This window comes from Alnus glutinosa, chromosome 13 (assembly GCF_958979055.1).
Source record: "Alnus glutinosa chromosome 13, dhAlnGlut1.1, whole genome shotgun sequence".
NCBI lineage: Eukaryota > Viridiplantae > Streptophyta > Magnoliopsida > Fagales > Betulaceae > Alnus > Alnus glutinosa.
Genome location: NC_084898.1, coordinates 8,632,886 through 8,652,652, shown reverse-complemented (window position 1 = coordinate 8,652,652; position 19,767 = coordinate 8,632,886). Strand labels below are relative to the sequence as shown.

General features: G+C 40.7%; 1 protein-coding gene and 1 pseudogene across 1 annotated transcript; one reads left to right on the top strand and one right to left on the bottom strand.

Moving 5' to 3' along the window:
* The first annotated feature begins 3,127 nt into the window (after positions 1-3,127).
* Positions 3,128-10,630, top strand: LOC133853872 (labd-13Z-ene-9,15,16-triol synthase, chloroplastic-like; annotated as a pseudogene).
* Positions 10,631-14,000: 3,370 nt separating this feature from the next.
* On the bottom strand, positions 14,001-19,446 carry LOC133855052 (amine oxidase [copper-containing] gamma 1-like). The gene is made up of 4 exons (XM_062291345.1): positions 18,002-19,446; positions 17,746-17,859; positions 16,281-16,828; positions 14,001-14,311 (listed from the first exon to the last, which is right to left on the bottom strand). Exons 1-4 carry the CDS (start codon positions 19,322-19,324, stop codon positions 14,101-14,103), a joined length of 2,196 nt encoding a protein of 731 aa, XP_062147329.1. The 5' UTR covers positions 19,325-19,446; the 3' UTR covers positions 14,001-14,100.
* Between the last annotated feature and the right edge of the window lie 321 nt (positions 19,447-19,767).

Below are 19,767 nucleotides of genomic sequence, written 5' to 3'. Positions count from 1 at the left end.
AGTCTTGGTGTCCCTGTTGATAGTTAATTATAGATTGTAATTTGTAACTTTTAGTGTAACGTACTGTTAAATCATGATTTGTCCTAAAAGCTTATGATAATAGAAAAAGTTAAATTTAATCATTTGATCAATACTTCACACATACGTGCTAATGTTTAATATATAGGACATAGTTGTGGGTGGACATGACAACACAACAACGATAGTGGAATGGGTGATGGCGGAGCTAATGCAACATCCAGAGGCAATGAGAAAAGTGAATGAAGAATTAACAGAAATTGTGGAGGAGGATAGCTTAGTGGAAGAGTCGCATTTGCCCAAATTACACTATCTAGATGCTGCCATCAAAGACGCGTTCCATGTGTTAAAATCTCACGGCATCTATCTATCAATCTACACTAATAAACAAATGAGACTGTGCTTATAGAACTGTTAATAAGATTGTGCATATGTATATATAAGTATCATCATATTATTGCATAGTGTACTTTTAAATAGATCAGTATTTCATTATGTTACTGAAGGTTGTTGGCTCACTTGACCATAGTATGAGATTGTGGTGATAACCACAATCACATGCAAGTTTATGCAGGTCTAGATGAATGATGGAACATCTAGAATTATTATGTTAATTTTTATTTGAAACTTGTTATGTTGATATGTAATATTTAATAGGTTGGATAAATGGTTATTTATTATTAAGTGTCACATGTGGTACATATGTTATCTCTTTGTTTGTATTTATGATATTAAAACACACGGCTCATATTTTTATATAATGAGATAATTCAATCAGTTCTGAAGTGTTATGTTCCCAGTTGTTAAGAAGAAGAAAAAATATATATATTCCGCTGCCAAATCTTAACTGTGATGATGCCGTAATGTCACGTAGAAATTGAAATTTTCACTTACACCTTTTTGTAAATGGCGGGGTGTTACAAAATCTGTTAGAGAAAATATAAAAAAAGTAGTAACTAAAATTAGAGAGTTGTGCCTTTTCAATAGCTACTTTAACTATTATTGCTGGAGAAACTCTTATAAGATGTTAACAATAACGTAATTAATAGAAGTTTGGGGATCAAACATTATTTTTAAAAAAGTTTGGTGATATATAACAGGGCTAAACATGTTTTATTTTATTTTTTTTGCCTAATCCCAGTTAGTTCGTTACGATCACCAAAAAATAAAGAGCAGGAACAAAAAAAAATCCAATACTATTTTTAGTTAGGGTTCGGACTTCCATTAATAAAATATTATGTATATTTGCAAGTTAAAGGAAAATGAGTTAAGGTTGTGACAAAATTAAAGCAAACAATGGGCACCAACTGATCACTCAAAGAGAAAACATTTGCTTGCTACATGCGATCTCCAGCTAGTGTCATCTACAGTGAGTTCTTTCTATCTCAACCGTTTGGTTGATTTTTCATTTTCATTTGATGGTGCACAGAAAACAAAAGGCTGCCTATAATCGCATATAACGCTGCCCCACATCGCGGTAGTCTCCACCAGAGAGCACGTCAGGGAAACCCTCACACACAGTTCCCGACCTTTGGGCGGTGGACTCGTATAGTTTGGGTGGCAACTGTTTCTGTTACTCAAACCGAGCCTATTACTTGAGATTGTGCTTGTCTAATAGGTGAGCTCAAGCTCGATCTCTCTGAAGGTTTACCCCTTAGTAAGTCGAGCTCGATCCCAGCTTCTTGGCTTGTCCCAAGCTCAAGTTCGAGCTCGAGTTCGGGTAAAAATTGAACGAGCCAATCTCGAGGAAGCACTACTCACTCAAGATCGGCTCGTTTACATGCCTAATTGTAGTGTTCGTCCCTCCATATGAAATGCTAATATATGCACTTTTTGATTGTCTGTAATTTGACCACAGGAAAAGAATTGTTGATCCTTGAAGACCCAATCAATTGGATTAGCCCCATTGAATTTTGGGAATTCCAGCTGAACAGCTTTGGCCTGTATACCACCTCCATTCGGAGCTGTAGGGTTAGTGGTGTCACTCATAGGCTCCACGGGAATGAGGTTTTTGTTGTTTTGGCCACTAGTCTCTTCTGGGACAAGTTCTTTCTTGGGCTGAATAGGTTGTGTGACCAGTGCTCTGAATTTTTGAGGATCTCCACAAGTGTGGTGTGGGTACTGGTCTGGAACGCAGTAGTATTGGTTTGGAAAGCAGTGGTGCTGGCCTTGAAGTCTTTGTACTCTTCACGAAATTTAGCTAGAGATTTAGCTAACTAGGAGACTCTTGTACCTTCTGTCATGGTTGCAAGAATGATGCTCTAATACCACTTATTAAGGGCCTGATTATTTGTAGGATAATGAGACTAGAATTAAAAAAAAAATGAGTTTAAAATTTCAAGAGGTCAATCCCTCCTCCCACTCTAACACACGGTTAATAGATAAAAACTCTAGATAATTTTTGATACTTATTAATCTGAACAACTAACATATTTACCGGAGTAGTGATTGGGAGGGGACCCATAGCCAGCCTCCTTCCCCATTTTCAATAAACAAATCAAACTTTATTAAAAAAGAAAAAATAAAATAATAAAACAATTCACTTTTTGAATATAATTGTTTTATTTATTGAAAAGAGGGAAGGAGGTCGGCTAAGGTCCCCTCCCAATCACAGCTGTATTTACTGGCCTCAATATTTGATTCGCTGCTAGGAATAACGGACCCATAACCCATTACATGTGTACGTAGCCCACTAGCCCATCATCTGCAATTCAGGAAAATGCCTATACGCACAAGCCAGCAGGTTTCCGTACTGCCTACTTGAAACCTATGCCCTCTCCCTGCCAAATGGAACACCCGGCAGCCAATCAGACCAAACCTTGTCACAAACCTTATCACTTCCTACAGCTACACGTTGACTTCAGTACACTTGATCACTTCCCTCTTCAGCCAAACGTTCAGACAAACCTTCAGAGTTCAGACAAACCTTTCAAACACTTCACACACGTACGGCTGCGCATAACAGGTTTCTCTCTAGGAAGTGTACGAAATATATATCTAAAAAAGGTAAACAGAATCTTTTAGATAGAACATTTCAAGTTTGAAGACTTGTCATTCTTAATTCTTCCTTGTTTGTTTGTCTTTTTTCTTCAACAAAAGCCGTACGTACATGTTGAATACTGTTTCGGCCATGTGGTGGGATGCTAAGCATGTGAAAGATGAAGGTTCTAGTGCAACTCTCACTGCTTTAGTCTCTATATTGGCGGTGTTGTGGTTCCTTCTGGCAGTCATTATGAAATCAAGAAAGGTTGTTCCTCCACTGGCACCAGGTCCCCGTGGCTTGCCACTTGTCGGCTACCTTCCCTTTCTAGGTACCGAGCTTCATAGGAAATTTGAGGAACTGGCCATGGCATATGGTCCTATCTATAAGGTTTGGCTTGGCCAAAAGTTGTGTGTAGTGGTTAGTTCCCCATCACTGGTGAAACAACTGGTTCGCGACCAAGACACAGTATTTGCTAACCGCGACCAAGACACAGTATTTGCTAACCGTGACCCTCCCATAGTTGTTCTACCCGCCACCTATGGGGGAAATGATATTGCATGGTCACCATATGGTCTTGATTGGAGGAAGTTGCGCAAGATATTTGTACGAGAGATGCTAAGTAATGCAAATCTTGATGCTTCTCACATTCTACGTAGAGAAGAGGTTAAGAAATGTATTAGAAATGTCTATGACAAAATTGGGACCCCTATCGACGTTGGAGAATTGGCATTTTTGACGGTGATGAACACGACCATGAGCATGTTTTGGGGTGGCACGCTACGAGGAGAGGAAAGGGCTAATGTTGGGGCTCAGTTTAAGAGTATGCTGGCGGAACTAATGGAGCTATTTGCAAAACCAAATGTTTCTGACTTTTTCCCATTCCTTGCAAGGTTTGATTTGTAAGGGATTGAGAGGCAATCAAAGAGGATTTCTCAGTGGATTGATGATGCAGGAGGATCTGAGTCTGATGACGCTGAGCTGTCAGATTGTACAATAATGGCGCTGAAATACCTGGAGCAGGCGGATCAGCGCAAAATTGGCAAGAAATCGTAATTTGGCTTAATTGGGGCAATTTCCGAGTGCGCTGCAGTAATTTGGCCATAACTTTGGCTACGAGTATCCGTTTCGCGCATATGACCCCAATTCGGAAAGCTCTCTTCGACGCGCACATTGTGGCCACCAGCTTTGCTCGGTGCGCCTCATTTTGAGCCCCAAAATCTGCTGTTTTCCTTGTCAAAACCCTAATTTTAGATATTTTTTTTTCCATTTATGGTAACTTTTCGTTTATTATTTAGGAGGTGATTCTGAGCCCGATTTGGGCCAGATTTTCGACAGAATACTTATTTTATTACGTATTTCGTTTTATTAGGGTTTTCAGGATTTTGCTATTTTTGGCAAAAATTCTCCTAAACCTAATTTTCAGCTATTTAAGCCCGGCTTGTGGGCGTTTTTCGACAGCTTATTGTTATTGATTAATTATCAAAATTCAGAGTTTTCTCTATTTTGGGGTGAATTTTCTAGTTTCTTCCTTGCAAATTACCTGTTGATTAGCCTACAGAATAATCGCTATTCTGTTCCGGCGTCAATTGGTATCAGAGCTTCAGCACCTTCCTAAGACGTGGTCTTCATCAGTTCGATGGCTGGTGGTCGTGGTCGTGGTGGTCGTCGTGGGCAGGTTCCGAATGAGGAAGCTCCGCACCGTGATCGTAGCGTTCAGGACGTGATGATTGAAGATTTGTAAAGGCAAGTTGCAGAATTAGCCCAGAGCCTTGCGGTGCAGGAATTCGGCAATCGTGAGATGGAGAGCTCCGATTCCGATTCCACCTTCGACAACCCGTATCACAATCTCGCTCCAAACCGGGACCACCATGGTCAGGAACGTCATCATGGGGCCTTCGGTTTCAAAGTAGACCTGCCCGAGTTTTCTGGCACGTTACAAGCCGAAGGTTTCGTTGATTGGTTGAATGAGATAGAGCGGATTTTTGAGTATAAGGAAGTCCCTGATCGCGACAAAGTGAAACTGGTCGCCATCAAATTAAAGGGTCGAGCATCTGTGTGGTGGGAACAGTTGAAGCGGTCAAGAGAGAGGCAAGGCAAAGCCAAGATCACCGATTGGGAGAAGATCAAGATCAAGATGAAGAGTCACTTCCTTCCATTCGGCTACACTCAAACCCTGTTTCAGCGACTTCACTCGTTGAGGCAAGGCATGAGATCGGTGGATGATTACACCGAGGAGTTCTATCAGCTGATCGCGTGGAATGATTTATCTGAGACAGAAGAGCAGATGGTGGCACGGTATTTGGGAGGATTGCGACAGCCCCTACAAGATGCCCTCAGCCTACACTCGCTGTGGACTGTTTCGGAGGCCTATCAGCGTGCACTTGTCGCCGAGAAGCAGCAGAACAAATGGCCTGTGGTTAGAAGCGATCAAGGCAACTGCCCAGTTCGGCCCCAAGAATCCCGTCCTGTCCAGCTGCCAACACAGGGTAATTCTAACCCTAATATTAAATGTTATCGATGTGGGGAACAGGGGCATAGGGCAAGTGAATGCAGGAAACCTGCCAGCCAGAAGGGCAAAAACCTCCTGCTTGAGGAAGACGTGACAGATTACACGTATGAGGAGACTGGAGATCCATTGTATGACGAAGATGGAGATGAAGAGGTGTTGTATGGAGATGGCCAAGAGACTCTAGTCATTCGTAAGAGTTTGCTGACTCCCAAGGGAGACTCTGGAGATGATTGGTTGAGAACCAATATTTTCCATACCACTTGCACGGTGGCCGACAAAGTATGTAAGATGATCATTGATAGTGGCAGTTACGAGAACGTAGTGTCTGATGAGGCTGTCCAGAAATTGCAGTTGAAGACCGAACATCATCCTAAGCCATACAAGCTGTCGTGGCTCAGCAAATGGAGTGAGGTAAAAGTAGATAGGCGATGCCTAGTATCTTTTTCTGTAGGCAAGAAGTATTTTGATAATGCTTGGTGTGATGTAGTATCTATGGACGCTTGTCATATACTATTAGGCAGACCTTGGTAGTTTGATCGCAGTGTGGTGCATGATGGCAGGAAGAATACCTATACCCTTAGCATCAAAGGGAAGAAAATTGTGTTAGCACCTCGTTGGGATGGAGCCAGTCCTGCCCAGGTAGCCGATAATACTAACCTGCTTTCTATGTCCAGGTTCTTAGTCGAAGTTGAGCGTGAAGACAGAATTTATGCGTTACTGCCTTGTGGGAATAGTGCAGTAGACGAGACTTCAGAATTGCCGCCAGAAGTGCAGCGGTTGCTATCAGAATTTTCTGACCTCATGCCAGAAGATTTTCCCCCCGGACTACCACCGATGCGAGACATCCAGCATCAGATTGACCTGATTCCTGGGTCGGTTTTGCCGAACAGGCCAGCTTATCGCCTCAGTCCCAAGGAAGCGGAAGAGTTGCAACGGCAAGTGGTAGAGTTGCTGGAGTGAGGCTACATCCGCGAGAGTATGAGTCCATGTGCCGTTCCCGCCCTGTTGGTACCAAAGAAAGATGGTTCATGGCACATGTGCATTGATAGCAGAGCCATCAACCTAATCACCGTAAAGTACCGGTTCCCAATTCCCCTCTTGGATGATATGTTGGATCAGTTATCCGGTTCTCGGGTCTTCTCCAAAATTGATCTTAAAAGCGGCTACCACCAGATCAAAATAAGGCCTGGAGATGAGTGGAAGACGGCGTTCAAGACGCAGCATGGGCTGTACGAGTGGTTGGTGATGCCTTTTCGGTTGTCCAATGCACCCAGTACCTTTATGAGGTTCATGCATCAGGTTCTGCGGCCTTTTATGGGGAAATTTGTCGTGGTGTACTTCGACGATATCCTCATCTATAGTCCGACTTGGACGTCACATTTTGAGCACCTCCGTGCTGTTTTCAGTACATTGAGAACAGAGCACCTCTTCGTTAATCAGAAGAAGTGTTCTTTCTTCACTACTTCGGTAACCTTTCTTGGTTTTGTTGTATCTACTGATGGTGTCCATGCAGATCAATCCAAGATAGATGCCGTTTTGGAGTGGCCCCAGCCAAAGACCTTACATGACGTGAGAAGTTTCCATGGGTTGGCGTCCTTCTACCGCCGATTCATCAGGAATTTCAGCACCCTGATCGCTCCCATCACAGAGTGCCTCAAGGGTCGTGAGTTCCAGTGGTCTGAGGAGGCAGAGATCAGTTTCCAACTGGTCAAGCAGAAGATGACCGAGGCACCAGTTTTGGCACTCCCTGATTTTGAGAAGGTGTTCGAAGTAAACTACGATGCGTCTGGAGTGGGCATTGGAGGCGTTCTCAGTCAGGAGGGGCGTCCCATAGCTTTTTTGAGTGAGAAGCTGTCGGGATCAAAGAAGAATTATTCCACCTACGACCTGGAGTTTTATGCCATCGTCCAGTCTTTGAAGCATTGGCATCACTATCTGGTACACAAAGAGTTTATCCTTATTACCGATCATAAGGCTCTGAAGTACATCAATGGTCAACACAAGCTAAGTAGACGGCACGCCAAGTGGGTGGCATACTTACAGGAATTCACCTTTGCACTAAGGCACCAAGCAGGAAGTCTGAACCGTGTCGTAGATGCACTGAGTCGTCGTACGATGCTCCTCACCACCATGAGTACTAGAGTCGCAGGGTTTGAAGCTTTCACTGACATGTATGCAGCAGACCCTTCCTTTGGGAAGATCATTCAGGAGGTAACAGATGGTCACCGTTATGATTTCATTTTGCATAATGGTTATCTGTTTCGTGGGTTACAATTGTGCATTCCAGATTGTTCACTAAGGCAACAGATTATTAGTGAACTTCATAATGAGGGCCATTTTGGGCGGGACAAGACGTTGGCTCTTATCTCTTCTGACTACTATTGGCCCAAGTTGACCAGTGACGTGGCTCACTTTGTGGAGCGTTGTTATGTGTGTCAGAAGTCCAAGGGTGTCCTCACCAATGCAGGCTTGTACACCCCATTACCGGTTCCTGACGCTCCGTGGCTCGATGTCAACATGGACTTTGTGTTGGGCTTGCCCCGTACCCAACGGGCCTGTGATTCCATTTTGGTTGTGGTTGATAGGTTTTCCAAGATGGCCCATTTCGTAGCTTGCAGGAAGACCATGGATGCTGTTCGGATCGCCCATCTCTACTTTAGGGAGATTGTGCGTCTTCATGGTGTCCCTCGATCCATCACTTCAGATTGGGATACCAAATTTATTAGTAGTTTTTGGAGGAGCTTATGGGGAAAACTGTAGACAAAGTTGAACTTTAGTAGTGCCTACCACCCCCAGACTGATGGCCAGACAGAAGTGGTGAACAGGAGTTTGGGCAACCTTTTGCGGTGTTTGGCAGGGACTAAGCCAAAGCAGTGGGATTTGGCCCTACCTCAGGCCGAGTTTGCCTACAACAGGTCGAAGAGCAGGACCACCGGGATGAGCCCATTCGAGATTGTCTATGGTCAGAATCCATCCGGAGTTTTGGACTTAGCTCCTGTTCCACGTGTCGGTCGTTTGAATCCTAAGGTAGATGAGCTGGCCGACTATCTTCGGGGCATCCATGAGCAGGTGAAACTGGCCATTCAGGAGAGCAATGACAAGTACAATGCTCGAGCGGACCGCCATCATCGTCAGGTACTTTTTGATGTTGGTGATTTTGTTTGGGCAGTGTTAACTCGTGATCGGTTCCCTGTTGGCGAGTATAATAAGCTTAAGGAGCGGAAGATCGGACCCTGTGAAATATTGCAGAAGATCAATGACAACGCCTACAGGTTGCGTCTTCCCAGTCGTTTGAAGACCTCTGATGTCTTTAATGTGAAGCACTTAAGTCCTTATTTTGCGGATTCTGATGATATTGCTGTGAACTCGAGGACGAGTTCTTTCCAACCCGGGGTGACTGATGCAGGAGGATCCGAGTCTGATGACGCTGAGCTGTCAGATTGCACAATAATGGCGCTGAAATACCTGGAGCAGGCGGATCAGCGCAAAATTGGCAAGAAATCGTAATTTGGCTTAATTGGGGTGATTTCCGAGTGCGCTGCAGTAATTTGGCCATAACTTTGGCTACGAGTATCCGTTTCGCGCATATGACCCCAATTAGGAAAGCTCTCTTCGGCACGCACGTGGTGGCCACCCAGCTTCGCTCGGTGCGCCTCGTTTCGAGCCCCAAAATCCGCTGTTTTCCTTGTCAAAGCCCTAATTTTAGATATTTTTTTTCCATTTATGGTAACTTTTCGTTTATTATTTAGGAGGTGATTTTGAGCCCGATTTGGGCCAGATTTTCGACAGAATACTTATTTTATTACGTATTTCGTTTTATTAGGGTTTTCAGGATTTTGCTATTTTTGGCAAAAATTCTCCTAAACCTAATTTTCAGCTATTTAAGCCCAGCTTGTGGGCGTTTTTCGACAGCTTATTGTTATTGATTAATTATCAAAATTCAGAGTTTTCTCTCTGTTTTGGGGTGAATTTTCTAGTTTCTTCCTTGAAAATTACCTGTTGATTAGCCTACAGAATAATCGCTATTCTGTTCCGGCATCAATTGAACGCATTCTTTACTTTGCCATTGAAAAACGGATGGATATGGCCAAGGAGAAAGAAGAGGGAAAAGGAAGGATTGAAGAAAAAAAGGACTTTTTGCAAATTCTCTTGGAGATAAAGGATCAAGGTGATGCTGCAACATCAATAAGCACGAACCAACTCAAGTCCTTGCTTATGGTATATATGTCCAATTTTCTACTTTCTGCTCCTTCAATAACTTCAACTAAATCTAATATAATCTACAATGAATCCTACCTTTGGACTGGTAATTAATTAAATATATCCAGCCTAATAGTTAGTTTGTAGTACAATCTGGGTATTCTTTTTAAATGTTTAATTTAATTATACTTCTTTGTTATGGTCTTTGTGTCCCTGTTGATAGTTAATTATAGATAATAATATTATTTAATCAATACTTTGACACATCTGTGTTGATGTTTAATATATAGGACATAGTGGTGGCTGGATCGGACACCACGGCAACGATGGTGGAATGGGTGATGGCCGAGCTGATGCAACATCCAGAGGCAATGAAAAAAGTGAATGAAGAGTTAACAGAAATCGTGGGGGTGAATAGCTTAGTGGAAGAGTCGCATTTGCCCAAATTATACTATCTAGATGTTGTCATCAAAGAGGTGTTCCGTTTGCACCCAGCGCTCCCTTTCCTACTACCCCGTTGTCCAAGACAATCTGCCACCATTGGAGGGTACTGCGTACCCAAAGGGAGTAAGGTTTTCTTGAATGTTTGGGCTATACATAGGGACCCAAAGATCTGGGAAAATCCATTGGAATTTCAACCAGAAAGGTTCCTAATAAGTGACCCTACCAAATTGGATTATTCAGGAAACAATTTTAATTATATTCCGTTTGGATCTGGGAGAAGAATATGTGCAGGGCTTCCACTAGTAGAAAGGTCTGTAATGTACGTCGTAGCTTCGTTTCTGCACTCGTATGAGTGGAAGTTGCCACAAGGCACAGAGCTGGATCTTTCAGACAAATTTGGTATTGTTACCAAGAAAATGAAGCCAACGTTTGCAATAACGCCAAGGTTATCTAAATTCGAGCTCTACACCGAATAATAGAAAGTGAGAAATAGAGGTAGCTGCATCGCTTCTGCTTGGTTCGGCATTCATTTGTCAACCAGTACATATATGGAGCTTTATATATATATATATATACAAAAATATTGTAACATCTTTTATTTCTTCTCGTCCAAATAATGTTGAGATGCGTGCTTTTCAAATAAATTTTTATTGCCTTGGCCAGAGAGATGGTAATACTTTCATTTGATTTGAAATTTATGTTAATTAGAAATAAAAAGAGCTCTCTTAATTTTTGCATTGGCCTGTGAATGAAATTTCAACCTTTCTTTTTTTTTAAAAAAAAAATAATAATAAATAAAGTTCAGGTCACAAGGTAATTATTATTATTTTTTTTTATCTTCTTCTTCTTCTTCTTCTTTTTTTTTTTTTTTTCGGTTTTTTCTTACATCACAAATGTGGTTCGACCAGAGCCAACCCGCGGCAATGCGTCACCCCCCTAGGGCTGGAATGAGGTCTTTTTTCTTTCTTTCTTTCTTTTTCTTAATTTTCATTTAAAAAACAATAACACTAAGTAAATAAACTATCACTACAAAAAATCATGGATTTAGTAACGTGTTAAATTGGTACGTCACTAAATACTAACGTGCAAAAGTCTGCACGTTACTACATATTATGTCAATATAATATTTTTAAAAATAATATAATTTTAAATAATTAGTTACGCGCGAAATTCTGCACATTACTAATTTAGTAACGTGCAAAATTTAGCACGTTACTAAATATTATGTCGATATAATGTTTTAAAAAATAATATAATTTTAAATATTTAATAACATGCATGGTAAATTTTACACGTTACTAAATTAGTAACGTGCTGAATTTCATACGTCATTAAATCAAGGGTTAAATACATATTTACCCCCTGTACTTTACGACCTTTATTTTTTACCCCCTCAGTTTCACTTTTTATCAAATTTGGTACCTGTGGTATATAAAAAGACGAATATGGTACCTCCGTCTGATTTCCCGTCCAAAACTAACGTCCACCCACGTCATTGGGTACCTAAAAATTTGAAGCCCAGAACCCAATTATTTACACATCGTTTCCAACAACATCCATACAACAACATGACAGAAAATGCCGTGGGTGAAAGTTAGTTTTTGACAAAAAATCAGACGAAAGTACCATTTCCCTTGATTACGCCACAAAGCGCATAGCACAAGTTAATTGTTTTTAACGTTATTACCAATGGAAGTTCTTGAACGTGGCCACTGTTTATAAAGAACAATTTGGTTAGTGGTGTTAAAGTGATAACATCAAGAGATTAAAGTTAGTGGCAGTGAAACCTTCCTTGTCAAAGCTCTATCACCTGAAAAATGTGTTTAAGCAAAACTACTACTTCTTCCCCACTTTATTTTTATGTACAATTTAAGCTCATTTCATAATTCTCATGTTGAATATTGGCAATCCACTACAAGAAAATCATCTTTTCTTGACCCTTTTTTTCTAGACGGTTTTCAAAACCGTCTAGAATTATAGTTTTATAGACGGTTTTATAAAACCGTTTGTAAATTTACAGACGGTTTTATTAAAACCGTATGTAAATTTACAGACGGTTTAATTAAAACCGTCTGAAAATTAAAATATACAGACGGTTTTAATAAAACCGTCTCTAAATTTGCAGACGGTTTTATAAAACCGTCTAAAAATTAATATTCAGATTAATTTCCAAACCTTTTTTTTTTAAAACCGTCTGCAAATTTAGAGACGGTTTTATTAAAACCGTCTGTATATTTTAATTTACAAATAAAACCGTCTAAAAATTCAAATTAATTTAGAGACGGTTTTATAAAAAACGTCTGGAAGTCAACAGTTTACAGACGGTTTCAAAAGAAAAAGTCTGTAACATTTTTCTTTTTTCTTTTTCTGTTTTCCTTTTTGTCTTTTCTTTTCTTTTCCTGTCTTTTTTTCTTCTTCTTTTTAAAACCCACCGTCCTGTTCCTGTTTGTTTCTTTCTTCCTCTTCGATCATGTCTGAAACCCACGGGATCTGGACAGTCGGCTGGAACGGGACGCGCGGCGGGTTCTCTCGAGGTTTTCGGCTGGATCCGACCGGATCTGTTGAACGTACGCCGGTGTACATGCGTGGGTTTGACAGATCCGGCCGAAACCCACGCTCGGCTGGATCTGTGGCCGGAATACACAGAGAGATCCGGCCTTAATTTCCTCTCTCATTCTCTCCCCTCCGGAATACACGAAGGATCTGTGGATTGTGTTTGTTTATTTTGGTTTGGATTATGTTTGTTTATTTTGCATTTGTTTTTGGTTTGGAGTTAATGTTGATGGGTAGCGCGAGAGGTGCGGTGGAGATCGAAGAAGCTGATGGACTGTGACGAAATTAAGGCCGGCGAAATTAAGTCTGGCGAGATGGTGGAGATTATATTCAGCCGGATGCACAAATAATGATTATATTCAGCCATATTGACAAAAATAATTATATTAGAAAATAATAATGATTATAAATTTTTTTTTAAAAAAAAAACAAATTGTGGACAGTTTTGGACAAAACCGTCCATAATTTTCTGGACGGTTTTGCGCAAAACCGTCCATAATTTTCTGGACGGTTTTTCTTAAACCGTCCAGAATCAGTTATGGACGGTTTGGACCAAACCGTCTAGAATTGCGGACGGTTTTACCCAAACCGTCCATAATCCGGATTAGCGACACCAATTCATGGACGGTTTGAAACCGTCTGGACCTTTTTCCAAACGGTTTTTTGTAATTTCTGGACGGTTTCAGAATTGCCAAATTTTTAGTAGTGATTTGGGATTGAATCCGACGAGGAGGAAGACAATTTATGGGCTGAGGAAGGAGAAGATCACTCGTGGGAGGGCGATGAAGCATTTCCCCGGGCTTAGAAGGAGGGCGATGATGTAGTTGTTAGATTGGATTGCATGTCAACTATGCTTTAGAAGACCGATAAAAACAAAGGGGATTTCTTCCTACAGTCAGGACAATGTCCCGGTTCTCACGATCCTTCTTTCCTAGGTAACTATGTACATACCCACGATACAAAGCAAACAAGAAAGCAAACTCACTTCTCGCCTCAGGTGAGCCAACAAGTCAAGAGACTTCACATAGGAGTTCAAATTTAAACTCAAAAATCTCTTATTTTTGATACTAGTGCATTTCAGTACATGCAGCTAAGACAGCTTCTTACCAGTATTAGCTATCTTCATCTCGGGGAGAAGAGCACGGGTAACCTCCAAAGATGCCGATTTTCGGGTACGTGATCTTTCACCTAGGCTTTAAGGGGGCCTTAAAGTTTTTTTTTATAAAATTTGCTTTGATTATCTATCAATAATTCTTAACGACAGCCCTAGGAACTGCTGAAATAGTGAAAAACTGAATAAAGATCCTTATATATACAATTTATTCATGAAATGTCGAAAATATGTACATATGGGAAGTGTATATATATATATATAGGAGGGTGGATTAGTTATTCAAACTGAAGAAGTAGGCTTGCAAACAGGGAGGTCCTTCTCCACATTAGGTGGGATCCGAAGAATAGGGTTGCTCTCAAAGAAATTGACTGGCTTTAGATCAAAGCTTGATGACACAGTGGGCATAACTGGGTAATCCTCCTGACATGGTATGTGATGGAACCCTAGCGTGTACCACACAACGATGTCCTTATTCTCTATTCCTCGATCCCTGCAAATTCATCACAAAAATACTTTTTACCCATTTTTGACTTGAAAATATTCACTATTTACACCCAACATATCAAAAAAAAAAGATTCTTAACCATTAAAATTAGTTCTTTTTCTTTTTACATATCTATACAAGAGGAGATAGGAGATTCAAACTAATAACATCTACTTCATGAGGTGTGGTCCCTAGCTAATTGGTTATAATTATAAGAAAACTTCCCCTTATAATTGGGGTTGACAATTTTTGACACAACCCGTAAATCCGATACCAACACGACACAAAATTATAGGGTTAAAGTTTAGACTAGGGATGTAAATAAACTAGTATGTTCGACAACTCGCTCGATTTAACCCAATCCAAACTCGAGCTGGATATTGTAGAAACTTGCTCGTTACTGTAAAAACCAGCTCGATTACTAAGTGATACATACCCGACTTGCTCGACAAAACTCGATAGGGGCTCGCGAACTCGGCTCGTTTAAAGCTCAACTAGATCGCTCACCCGGCTTGTTAGTCCGACTCATTAACTCGTTCATATCTCTTATATATTATTAAAAATGGGTTATATAAATTTAAGCATTTTATTAGTAATTAAGTAATATATGTTATATATGTTACTTAATACTTATATGTGTGTGTATTAATTAACATACTAACTAGTTAGTTCATAAACTGTATAACATATTATCTAGTTTATTAACATATACTAAGTAAATGTAATTAACTATATGTTACTTGATATTTTTTTGCATATATATATAGTAGTTAACTATAGTCTGTAGGTCATTTATATATATATATAAGAATATAGTATACTAACAAAGTAAATATTGTATTACATATTAATTATAATACTTTGATAATAGTATTTAGTATGTTAAACTAACATATTAAGTTATTAATAGTTAGTATGGAGGTTATTCACAAACTCGGGTTTGAACTCCGCTTTGATCACACATTGAAAAATTTAATAGCCTACCTCGAGTTCTAGTTGAGCCGAGTAACCCGGCTCGACTCGGCTCGGCTTGAATGTCATTTTCAACGAGTTTAAGCTCGCCGAGTTTTAAACGAGTCGAGTTTGAACATGCATTTTATAACTCGGCTCGAATTCGAACTCAACTCATAAACGAGCCAGTCTTAAAATCTTAAAACTTAACTCGACTCGGCTCGATTACACTCTACTTTATGCTAAACGAGTTGGCAAGTTGACCCGCCAACCCGTTTAGTTTTCGGGTCACTCGTCAACTCACGGGTTGACCAGCCAACCCTTTCACTTATTAAAAAAAAAAATCTTAAAAAAAGTAAAAATCTTCAAACAAAAGCCATGATTCCCCGGCATTCAAGAAAAAAAAAAAGAGGAAGAATATTTTTTTTTTTAAGTCGGGTTGTGTCTGGTCGACAAGACCTGTTAACTTAATCACGTCGTGTCGGGTAACTGACGGGTTAGTCGTGTCGTGTTCAGGTTGCGAGTTTCAACCCGATTAATAATCTTGTCGGGCTCGGGTTGGCGGGTCGACCTAAACCCGACACGACAACCCGAATTGCTAACTCTATTTATAATCCCTATCTATCATCGCTTTGGCAATTAAATACTCAAATTTTAAAAATATTTTAATTTAAAGTATCCCTCTTTTAAGTTTTTTTCAATTCCAACACTCTCCATTAGAATTTTTCGTTAAATAATATCCAAAATTTTTAAAATACCTCTTTTTTTTTTTTTTTTGCTTTTTTTTTAAAAAAAACATTATAATTTTTTTGTAAAATTTAGATATGAGTATTTTTGCTAATGCCATTTAAAAAGAAAACAAAATTATAAATTTTTTTTAAAATTCAAACATGAGTATTTTTACTAACACCGTTAGAGTCTAATCAACATCTAAATCTTCGTAATTTTTTTTTCAATTAAAATATAAAAGAAATCCTTTGTAAAGTTGAAAATAGGAGTATAATTTATGAAATGAGGAGCACACCTGTGAGACCATGTTGCAAGAGTGTCTTCCCCTTGGCTCTGGTAAACAAACAACCCGCCGGCCCACTGCTCACTCCGGTTATAGGGAGTGACCCATATCTGGTTGTTTGTGAAAGCGCCCCGCTTCTGGGGAGGGTCGTCAAGATCAAGCAAGCTAGCCGCCGTGGCACCGGGAACCACCTTATATCCAACCGGGTTTCCGACCCGGGTCTTCTTTGACGGGTTAATGACGTGGAACTCAGACGGGTCATAGAGTTTGAGCTTAATCTGTGCATCCTTCTCAGTCTTGGCCACATTTCTGACGGCTTTCAAGTAGCTCTTCCTTGGTGACTCGCCGGCTGAGGTCTGCTCCTTCTTAATGTTGACCTTAACAAAGGAGTTATCTGAGCCGTCGATCTCCATATCAAGGTGGAACGTGACGTAGTGGTCGTGGATAACGCCGATGACATTTTCAGACAAAAGGGTGCCGTGTATATTTTCTCCGTTGGGAATCTGGTTTATGTTGTCGTAGGCTGTACCTTTCACCATCAAAATACCACTAAGTCCAACCTGGGATTAACAAGGAAAAAGTTGCACGTGTTACGTCATTCAACACCATCCCCACTTGCTAAACAAGACAAAAGAAGAAAAGTAGGATCATTCATTGCGTGCCAGGTATTTCTACTGGGAATCATGGACAAAATGCATTTGGATCCTTCTTTTTCTATGCGTAGTTTCTATCTCATTCGGAATATCCATCCATGGCCTTGTTTGAAATCCCCATTCCCCTTCCCTCCCCTTCCCTTCACTTCTCCCAAAAAATATCAATTTTAAAATATTCTTACTTTTTTCACTTTTTATATCACATCAACACTTTTTTTATTACTTTTTAAATAAAAAACTCACTACAATACAAATTTTTCTCACTTTTTCATATAAATTATTTCAACTTTATATCACATCAATCATATTTTTTAATCATTAAAAAAAAATTCCAAAGAAAAGGAAAAAGGAAAGGAAATTTCAAACGGGGCCCATATTCGTTTGGGTCCTCCACCACCTCTTTCTTTCAGTTGTTTTTTAAAAATTCTATTTGTTTTTTATTTTTATTATTAATTTAATCGGTGATGATGTGATATTTAGCGAAATTCGTAAAAAAAAAACATTTGATAGAAACTAGATTAAGTTTTTTCGTGCCATTGGGAGCTCTCAAAGTCAAAACATTTTTATTGAGACTACTAGAAACAGCTTCTCTATAACCTTTTCTCATCTTTAAAAATAAGAAAAATAAAAAGTAATTTTGTTATCTAAATTTAAAATAAATAAATCAAAAGAAGAAAGCTGCTCCTAATGCAATTAAATAGTTTAATTTTACAATTTTACGTAAAGTTTAAAAATTTCCATCAGTTAAGATTCTCTACACTTTCATCAGTTCATGATGCCTTTTGCACTTATAAAACTATTAAAACTAATTAAATGCCACTAACCTTAATTCTGATTAGTCCATCTGTTTGGAACTCCCAATCAACAATGTAGTCATAGTTTGCGACCGACGCTACCATTCTAGCCACCAACGTCACCTTTGGCCTCACCTCTCTAATCTGCCAAAACAAATAAAGCAAACCTCAACATTAGTGCACCGCTAATTACACGTCATTAACACGCGGAAATTAAAACACAAACTTAATTAAAGCTAATATTATAAATTTTATTTAATTTTAGTCTTAATTGAATTATCCTCACCGGCATCCCCGTGATTGGGCTCTCAGAGTGACGCCATCCGATGTCGCCCGTATAGCTCTCGAACACGCAAATCATGTTTGATCGGACGTACGGGGTTCCATCAGCTGAGGCAAACACACCGTCCATATAATGCGCGTTCCGCGGACAATCATTAAGCGGGTCAAGTGGCATGGCCTGCAACCCGAACCCGTATTCACCAGCGTCCATATACGTCTTAAAGTACCACGCATCAGTGGGGTCCATGTAAGGCACAAAGAGCTCGGAGCTAAACCCTTTGTACATCACATCCCTTAGCTCCCCGGTGTCTGGGTCCCGGACCTTGGCCCGAGATATTATCATACCCGCTCGCGCATCAGGTTTCAGGTGAAATTCCCAGTTCGCCCACTTGACTAAGTGCTCATCTTCAATGCTAAAACTCGGACCCTTGGGTTGCTCGATGGATATCGGGTTCAGTAGGTTCATTATTTGATGGAGCTCCTGAACGGAGTACCGATAGTCTGTGTTGGCGGCCTTTGGAATCGGTATGCTGCTGCCCTTATCTGAAATCTCCACCACTTGTTTAGTATCCAAATCAACAAGCACAGTCAACCCTTCGATTGGTCTCATGTAGAAGTTCACAGTGCCCTTCTTGGAGTAGCACTGCACCTTAATCAATCTCCTCTTCTCCTCGGACTTGCCGTACCACCCCGTCGAAATCGGCAGGCACGCCAGGTCCGCCAGATCAATCCCACGCTGGATGATCGTGCGGTTGAAGTCAGCGTTAGCGAGTGGGGCCAACGTGGCCGTGGTCATGTCCTCTATCGTCATCGTGGGGTAGCCGGAAGGCGAGCCGGTTTCGCACACGGTCACCTGGCCGGTGCTGAGATCTACTGTCAACACGTTTGAGTTGCCGTTGACACGTGCGACCACAGAGGCCCTTCTGGGTAACAGCTGGTCCCCCTTCTTCCATTTCTTGACGAGCGCTTTCTCGGGCTCTTCGAGGTCGACGGAGTGGAGCGCGTAGGTCGACGATATGAAGAGTGGGTGGGAGGAAAGGATGGAGCGGACTTTGTTGAGTTCTTGGATGGTCAGAGGGTCCAGAGGGTGGTGAGGTGTGTCGGACGCGTGGTTGTGGTGGCGCGTGGGGTTTCGGGGCTCTCTGAGGAGTTCGGATTGTTTGGATTGGAGGCGGTTCTTGGAGGTGCACCATGGTGAGTTGGTGGCGCAGTCAAGAAGCTCATTTGCGTAAGGTGGCGCGTAGGGGAGATGAACCCAGGTGAAGAGTAGCACAAGGACTACACTGAGAAAAAGAAACAGGACGCGTAGTAAGTTTCTGGCTTCCATAGCCTCTCTCTCTCTCTCAAAAACAAGGAAGGAGCTTGAGGTTTATATAGAGGAGGCTCTCAGTGACTGCCTGGAGGTATGAACGAACCAGCTTGGACTTTAGATGGAGATAAGCTCGAGAGTGAGAAACCATTCATAGGTAGGGTAGATGGTAGCCTTTTTCTTTTCTTTTTTTCTTTTTTATTTTTTTTATTTTTTTCTGAGTAAACGTCAAATGTAATGGGCCAGGATGGGTTGTGGAGCTAAAAAAAAAAAAAATCTGTATTGTTGGGCTCTTGGCTCTCCGAGAAATTGTTCTCTGCCATCCACCATGGCATATGCTTCTTTTATATATACAGATATGCTAGGGGTATTAACACTTTTACAAAGGGACATTTACAAAGTGATGTGGCATTTGGCATAAGACAAAAATGCCCTTTCAAATCCACAAAAAGCTACACCCT